Genomic DNA, 8,442 nt, shown 5'->3' on the forward strand with positions numbered 1-8,442 from the left:
GGAGAGACAGAGAGGAAGATGTTCCATCTAGGGAGTGAACATCAGATGGAAGATCTGTCTCTCCTTCCCTTTGTATGTCTGCCTTCCAATAAAAATAAGTAAATCTTACAAATGCTTTTCTTTATTGCTTTTAAATCTGAGAATGTGTGAGTGGGTACACAAAAGAGTGGAGGAAGCAAGAGTGACTGAATGGCTATAGGAGTCTATCAGTGGGTAAAGGCCTCTAAGAACTAAGGGCACAGGTCTTTGGAACCATCCTGGTCCTGAGGGGTTGTGAAGCAGGTCACTCACCGGGCAGTGGAAGGCCGATGTCCACCATGGACCAGCAAGGCACGGGAGGGGGCATGGAACACCATGGAGTGGCCGGTGGCGGCAGGGGGCCTGCCACCTGCTGGAATGACCTGCTCCCAGTAGCCGCCACTGGAGCTGTCGAGTCGGAAACGGAAGAGGCCAGAGGAGAAGAGGTCGTGCTGGGTGCGGCCACCAGACACATAGAGCCAGACGTCATCCACTAGGGTGGCTGCGTGACCTGCCAGGCCTGGGGGTCCTGAGGAGCTGGAGGCTGCTGGTGCCAGGAGCTCCCAGTGGCCCCCGCCCACTGGGGTAAAGGCCCACACGTCATTGGTGAGTGAGCCGTCAGCCAGCTCACCACCCATCAGCACCAGGGACCCGGCCCAGGCCACGGCTACGTGGGAGTGACGGGCAGCCTGTGAGGAAGACATAAGAAGACAGAGATGGGGAGGGACCCCCAGGGTGATACACACCAGGAACGGGGAAAGACAGATGGTGGTGAATCAGAGATACACAGAGCGATTCTTAGAAAGACAGGGACGCGCGAATCAATGTGGGGAGGGCAACACAGAGGAACATGGTATGAGAGGAAGCCAGGCACCAAGAGGAGTAGAAATGGCAGAGAAAAGCAGAGATGCCCAGACCCAGGGAGACGGAGACATGGGGATCAAGAGAACAAAGACCAAACTCAGACAACAGGGCAAAGGAGAAACAGGAGACACATGGAGGAGAAAGAGAGGGGAGAGAAATCAGAGAGTGACAGACAAGCTCCTGGCTGCAGCTTGGCGGAGGGGCGGAGAAGGCAGTACAGGAGACGGAGGCCAGGCGGGACACCCGGCTGGGTCTAATGGAGTACAGGGGTCCGTACCGGAGCAGGACTCCGGTCCCAGCTTTCCCAGGTGTTGGCAGAGAAGTTGTACAGCACGAGGTCACCCAAAGCTCTGTTCAGGTCCTGGCCTGCAGGGCGACACGTGGTCTCAAGCCCTGACTGCAGGAGGCCAGGTCTCCAGACCCCAGACGTGAAACTCACCCCCATCCGCTCACCTCCAAACACGGCCAGCAGCCCAGGTGGTGACAGGAAGGCGCCAGCTGCCCCGATGCGGGCAGAGAAGGCGGGGTCCCCGGCGCTCACACTGTGCCACCACCCGGCCCCCTGGTTCTCCCACAGGTGCAGGTCACAGGCACGTCCCAGGAAACCGGGCTCACAGCGGCATGGTCCCAGGGGCTGCAGGCAATGGGGCATAGGACAGGGTTAGACAGAGAAATGGAAAAGGAAGGAGAGAGATGGACACGCAGGGAGAGAAAGAAACAAGAGACAAAGAGGCAAAAGAGAGAGCATGAATGGAAAGAGATGGGCAGACAGAAAGAGAAAAAAGAGAGTCAGACACCCCCCGGGGAGGCAGAGAGGCAGCAGAGAAGGCAGACCAACAGGAAAAGGAAAAGACTCTCAGGGAGAAATGAGGACAGAGAAAGACAGGTTCAAGAAGATGCTTGGTGAAAAAATAAATAAAATATATATATAAAGAAAAAAGAAAGATGCTTGACGAGCTCAGGGCCCAGCCTGAGCTCAGAGCTGGGAAGGTCAAGGCAGGTTGTGCTCCAGGGGTGACCCAGATCCCAGGCTGCACGTGCAGAGCTCAGACGCTGGATCAGGAGGGCATCATGAGCAGAAACAGAGGCCAGCTACGTGGGAAGCGGAAGCCAAACCCAGGCCAGAGGACGTAGGGAGATGTGTACGGGTAAGAGAGGACAGAGATGACTACAGAGTGGCTGAGCCTGGGGAGAATCTGCAGGCTGGGGGGAGGTAGGGCTTGGCAGGAGAGGGGCTGGGAGGGGAGCTTCAGGCAGGAGCCAGAACTGATCTCAGAGCTGGGAGTACCAAGTATAGTCACCCCAGAGCAACGAAGGTGGGGACAGGCTCACCGAGGCGCAGGTGCCATGGCTGCCACAGTAGGCCGAGCACTGCTGCAGGCTACAGTCAGGGCCGCCCCAGCCTGGCTCACAGATGCACACTCCTGGGGGTCGGCACTGCCCATGGCTCCCGCAGTCTCCGGGACACAAGGAGAAGCGGAATGAGGCGTTAAAGCCCAGCAGGTTGTAGTTGGCGTCGCTGAAGAGGTGCAGCAGCATCTGCAGAGGCGAGGGGCCAGTGCTCCAGAGACAGGGTTGGGGACAGAAGGAGTCTTCTGCCCATCCCCCAGACCCTCCTTCACTCTCCCCACCTGCCTCTGTCCCTCTGACCAACTCCCTGCCCCATCCCACAGCCCCGCTCCCACAAACCTTGCCCGAGGAAGCCTCGATGGGCGGAGGCCGGGTGCTCCCACTGAGACTGGCTAGCAGCGGCCCCCGAGGGGTGTCACCATCGTACACGAACAGGTAGTCATAGGTGCACTCCGTGTCCAGGAAGAGGAAGTCCAGCAGGATGCGGTGCCGGGGGCTCGGGGCTGAAGGTGAGCACAGAGGCACTATGTTCAAATCTGGACCTTGGGGGTGGGCACTGTGGTGAGGTGGGTTAAGGTGCCACTTGGGATGGCCACATCCTGTGTGGGAGCTCCAGCTTGTGTCCTGGCTACTTTATACTTCTGACCCAGTTCCCTGTCGATGTTCTGGGGAGGGCAGCAGGTGGTGACCCAAGGGCTTGGGTCCCTGCCACCCATGTGGGAAACCCAGATGGAATTCTTGGTCCCTGGCTTCAGTCTAACTCATCCTATGGGCATCTGGGAGTGAACCAGCACACGGAAGACCTTTCTCCTTCTGTTTTTCCTTTCTCATTGTGCCACTCTATCTCTCAAATAATTTCTAAGATTAAAAATAAATAAACATCCTCCTACACCTCTCACCAGCCCACCCAAAAAACATCACATCTCCAGGTGATGTGGGGGCATCCTGCCTTAAGGGGGTTCTGAGCCCTGAGAAGTCAGAGCCGTGATAGCCAGAGGAACAGCAGCCCAGTCAAGGAGTTACAGCCCCAGCCCCAGGAGGGACCCCAAGAATCAGGCTGCACAAGCTCCACCCTTCACATGGGCAAATTTACATGCAGAGACAGAAGTTTCACCCAGAGGTGCAGCCACAGCGTTCCTGACACCTCAGTCCTCTTGTCCACCTGTGAGCTCCAGACATGCCCAAGTCAGGAGACAGGGGCACTCCCCAGCTAGAAAAGGGCCTCTGTGTATACGCAGCCCATGTTCCACTGAACCCAGGGAATATCACGCTACTGGGATGGATCTAAGCTTCTAGGCCACTCCTTCACAAAGGGTCAGAGCTGGGGCCAGCACTGTGAAGCAACAGGTTAAGCCACCACCTGCAATACCAGCATCCCACATGGGCACCGGTTCAACTCCCAGTTGTTCTTCTTCCACTCTAACTCCCTGCTAATGCACCTGGGAAAGCAGCAGCAGGTGGCGTAAGGACCTACCACCTACACAGGAGACGAGGATGGAGTTCTAGGCTGCTTGGCTTCGGACTGGCCCAGCTCTGGCTACTGCAGCCATTTGCAGAGTGAATCAGCAGATGTAAGGTCTCTTTCACTCTCACTCTGCATTTCAAATCAAGTCAATCAATTAAAGTTTGAGAAAAAGCAACAGCGCCAACTCCCTTTCCCTTGCATACGGAAAGAGCCTCTGCAACCCGCCCAACCCAGAACCACAGGTGACGTCCAGGGACCTTGGAGGCTTTTGCCTGGGCCTGAGGCAATGCTCGTTCTTGGAACAGCCAAAGCGACATGGAGAGACCACGTGTGGACACACACCAGCCAGCAGCTCCAGCTGGCAGCCAGCATCAATGGCCAAGGCCCAAAGGGGCCTTCTTGGTCACCCAAGCCAAGGAAGCACCCAGAGGACGGTAGCCCTGGCTGCCAGGTGACTGTGACCACAGAAGAGGAATGATCATGCTCTTCAGGTGTCTCCAGAAGGGCCCAGCCCACGGAGCGAGAGCCAGGCCACTGCCAACTGCCACTGCCCACGGAGAGAGAACCAGGCCACTGCTAACGGCCACTGCCCACGGAGAGCCAGGCCACTGCCAACTGCCACTGCCCACGGAGAGAGAACCAGGCCACTGCTAACGGCCACTGCCCACGGAGAGCCAGGCCACTGCCAACTGCCACTGCCCACGGAGAGAGAACCAGGCCACTGCTAACGGCCACTGCCCACGGAGAGCTGGGCCGCCGCCAACGGCCACTGCCCACGGAGAGAGAGCTGGGCCACTACCAACTGCCACTGCCCACGGAGAGCCGGGCCACCGCCAACGGCCACTGCCCACGGAGAGAGAGCCGGGCCGCTACTAATGGTCACTTCTCTGGCTCTGCCAGAAGAGCAAGAAGAGCACTGGTCCCTTTTATTTTCTAAATATTTATTTTATTGTTACTTGAAAGAGCTAAAGAGAGGAGAGATATCAATCTTTCATCCACTGTTTCATCCCCCAAATGGCCACAATGGCTGAAGCTTAGCCAATCTGAAGCCAGGAGCTTCTGAATCACCCACACGGGTGCAGGGGCCAAGAACGTGCGCTGTCCTCCACTGCTTTCCCAGGTCACAAACAGGGAGCTGGATGGGAAGTGCAGCATCTAGGACATGAACCAGCACCCATACGGAATGCTGATACCGCAGACAGAAGCTTAGCCTACTGCACCATGGTACACACCCTACACTGTTCTTTCCACATGACCTTAGACATCCTCATGCAGACCCTTAAAAAAACCCAGAAACCTGTACATCCGCTACTGGCACCAGCTGTGTGGTGTGGGGCCAGAGCCATGGGGCTCCCAAGCCTCAATCTCCATGACTGTAAAGTGGCACTACCTCTACCAACACTGTTGCAATCGCTCAATGAGATGCTGACTCCAGGGTGCTCTACAGGGTGCCCTGCCCAGCGCAGCCCTCGTCCTCTCTCACCAGGATCCCTGAGCTAGTCCCCTTCCCTGCCTGACCCCGAACCTCATTCTGATGTGATGTATTTACCCTAGGATGGCCCCTCACCATCCAAGGATAAAATTCAGCTCCCCAACCCACAGCCTGGTCTTAGTTAGCTAAATTGCTGTACTGCCTGCAGCTCTTTCAGTAGCAGGGCCTTCCCACAAGTCTCTCATTCTGGTTGGAACACATTCTTACTTCCAGAAGCTTCCGGAAGTTTCCCTTCTTCCGCCAGAAAGCCTTTCCTGATGCCCCCTGGCTGGGTGAGGTACCCCATCAGACCTCATTACAACCTTCATTACTGCCAGCCAGGGCTTTCGGTGCCCGGGTCTCTCTATCCCATGGCTGAGGAAACCTGCAGGGCAGGGCCTGCAACCCGACCCTCAGTCTCTGTCCCCCAGGATGGCCTCGCACAAGGCCTGGCTGACTCAGGAAAAAGCCAGAAGACAGAATGAAGAAATGCAAAAAAAAAAAAAAAAAGAAGAAGAAGAAAAACCAGTACTGTGACTGGCAGCTATTCTCAGGCTCCAACCAGAGAACCCGGGGACACGGTCCACAGGTCTCCACCTGTGGTCTGGGGCAGGCAGAAGGACCATGCAGTGGGACGGGCACCCAGACCTCCCAGAAGGTCACCAGCTCCACCCAGCTGTGAAGTTCCTTTCCTGGAATCACAACAAGCCTGCCTTTGTCAAGCGCCTGCGGAGGCCACAGCCCAACCTGGTCTTCCTCAAGTTCCTCAAGTTCAAGGTCTCCGATTTCTACCCCACCCCCACACCTTACTGGACAGAAATCTGATCCCCAAACCCGCAGCGCAGTAGCAGGATGTTCTGAGCACTGGGGGCATAGGGGTGGACGGGGCACAGAAGCAGGTGTGCTGGTTGCTTGTCTTTTAAGAGACTCAGGGAGATGCCAATTCTTAGAGGTGACGGCCCAGGCTGCAGGCCTCCCATGCTCCCCACCTCAACCACCAGCCAGTCAGTGGGGCTCCATGTCCCAACAGTGAAATATCCCAAACACCCAGACCCTTCTTCCCTGGCTTCTGGCTCCCTCTCCAATTCTGTCTTTAGTGTGGCCTGGATCCTGAGACACTTTCGCTCCACCTCATGTCTTGGGGCTGCTCCTTCAGCCCGCCTAGCAAACTCCTATGTAGGCTTTAGAACCCTGCTTCCGCAGCTCCCCCTCTGTAACTTCCGATGGACAGCCTCCGTGCCTCCCCGGGTCTCACTGTCACAAGCACACAGGGTGGGGGGCTAAAAGGCCATGGTCAGGTCCACTGCGCCCAACCCATCCGGGTGTACAGGACGGTTTACACTCGCCCTGCCCCTTAGTCTATGCTTACCTTTCAGCGTTCCAGGAACAGAACCCGAGCCGGGGACAGACACAATCACCCCAAGAAATAGTGCCTTCATCCTTACCCTCCCTACCCCACCCCAGAGCAGCCAGACATACAGAGACCAGGCCCTCCCCCTGCTTGGAACCCCACCACAGCTCTGCATCCTCCTGGGCCTCCCATGGCCAGGACCTCTGACATTCTTCAACACTCTCCTGCCCTCATGCAGCAGCTACAGGGCCACCCTCCCTCACAGGCGACACTATGGCACCTGCTTCCGGTCCCTCTGCAGCAGCCTGCGTCCCCACTTCCAGGTCTTTGTGTGGGAAACCCCTTTATCTCAACTCCCTGACTCTGGGCTCCAGAGGGGCAAGGGTGGGGCCCTTGCGGAGGTGGCCCCCTCTTTCCGGAATGTGCTTCCTCCCACCTCCTCCCCAGTGGTTTCCATCCTTCTCTCCTTCCTCCCCAGTGGGCTCCAGCTGGTCCCTTAACTCTCAGCTCACACTTTCCCTCCTCCAGAAAGTTCTCTGGCCTCCTCTATTCCTAGGACCAGCATTTCTATGGAATCTCCCAGCCCCAGGGGCTCCCTCCATCACCGGCCACTCTGGGCTGCCCACCATCTGTTACCATGTTTGGCTCCAAGCCCCTTAAGTCACTAAAGTTCATCGGGGCTGTCTTGGTATCAGCCATGTCCTAGTGGCAAATATAATGACTGGGGGAGGGAGGGAAGGAGATTTTCTTATTAAAGTTTAAAACGTGACAGTAAAAAATCCTAATGCCATTTACAGCACATGAGCTACGGGATTCTGGGAATAGCTCAGTGTAGGGATGCACAAATGAACTGACCAGCAATGAGTGAGTGACCCATGCGGACCCACTCACCCTCGATGAGCCACTCGCAGTTGCCATTGACGCTGTAGTTGCCTGCACCATCCGTCACGAAGCCTGGAGCCTCCCGTAACACCTGCCGCTGCCCCTTGCAGTCCCCTGCCTGGACTCCGGGGGACAGCGGCCCCAGTATGGCCAAGGACAGAGCCAGGGCCAGGGCGCTGGACAGTGCCCAGCCCAGGGCCATCGCCACCTCCCGCAATGACCCTTAGAAATGGGAAGGACCGTTAAGAGCCGGAGAGGACCCTCCACCCGGGGTGAAGGGTTGCAAATGCAACCTCTATAGGCATAGCACGGCCTTGTAGACCGGGGAGGTCTGCCGGACGCAGTCCCTGAGGAGGGAACGGCCGCGGATGACCGGCCCTGGAAGCCAAGCGGCGGGCCTTACAGACCCATGGAAGACCCTATATATGGGATCGTTACAGCCAGGGTCGATCCCTACGGACCAGAGAGGTCCCATATAAACACGGAGCCCCATAGAGGGACCGACCCCATAAACAGTGTCCAGTAGGTACGGATTCAGGCCGCTGCAGGCCAAAACGGACCTTACGGACGGGTGGGTCCCCAGGAGGGGTGCAGGACTCTACCGCCCAGCAGGGGCCTCTACAGAGAGTGAGGGGTCGGGACCAGCCAAGCCTGGAGGGTCCCGGAGAAAGCTCTCCAGTCAGGGGCGGGGCGCGAACGGGTGCCGGAGTCAGTGTCGGTCTTCTGAGGTCCGAACCCGGACCCCATTCCTCTGCAGCCTTCGCTCACCCACCCGCGCCTCTCTCCCGAGCAGGATCAGAGAGATGAGGGGACGCTCAGGCCAGAGCGGCCTCGGGAAGACCCGCTGGGAAGGTGAGGGGGCGGGAGCCGAGCGGCCGCCGAGGGAGGGTGCGAGGAGAGGAGACGAGAAGTTGCAGCCCGGCAGGTCAGAGCGGCCCTGGGAGGACTGCGGAGCGCCCAGTCCCACCCCTCCAGGAGGCGAAGCTTCCGGCAACTTCCCCGCCCAGTTGGTTCTTTAAACGCAAGCGCAACAGCGACCTC

The 8,442-nt window shown here is 57.7% G+C and overlaps 1 protein-coding gene across 1 annotated transcript in view; it reads right to left on the minus strand.

Moving 5' to 3' along the window:
- MEGF8 (multiple EGF like domains 8) overlaps positions 1-8,352 on the minus strand; it is a 39,093-nt gene extending 30,741 nt beyond the window's left edge. The window contains exons 1-6 of the mRNA XM_004597991.2: positions 7,411-8,352; positions 2,572-2,735; positions 2,215-2,421; positions 1,336-1,516; positions 1,160-1,248; positions 292-707 (exon numbers count right to left, since the gene is read on the minus strand). Coding sequence (XP_004598048.2) covers positions 292-707; positions 1,160-1,248; positions 1,336-1,516; positions 2,215-2,421; positions 2,572-2,735; positions 7,411-7,603 — 1,250 coding nt within the window. The 5' untranslated portion in view covers positions 7,604-8,352. The remainder of the gene's footprint in view (positions 1-291; positions 708-1,159; positions 1,249-1,335; positions 1,517-2,214; positions 2,422-2,571; positions 2,736-7,410) is intronic.
- Between the last annotated feature and the right edge of the window lie 90 nt (positions 8,353-8,442).

This window comes from Ochotona princeps, chromosome 16 (genome assembly GCF_030435755.1).
Source record: "Ochotona princeps isolate mOchPri1 chromosome 16, mOchPri1.hap1, whole genome shotgun sequence".
In the NCBI taxonomy this organism is placed as follows: domain Eukaryota; kingdom Metazoa; phylum Chordata; class Mammalia; order Lagomorpha; family Ochotonidae; genus Ochotona; species Ochotona princeps.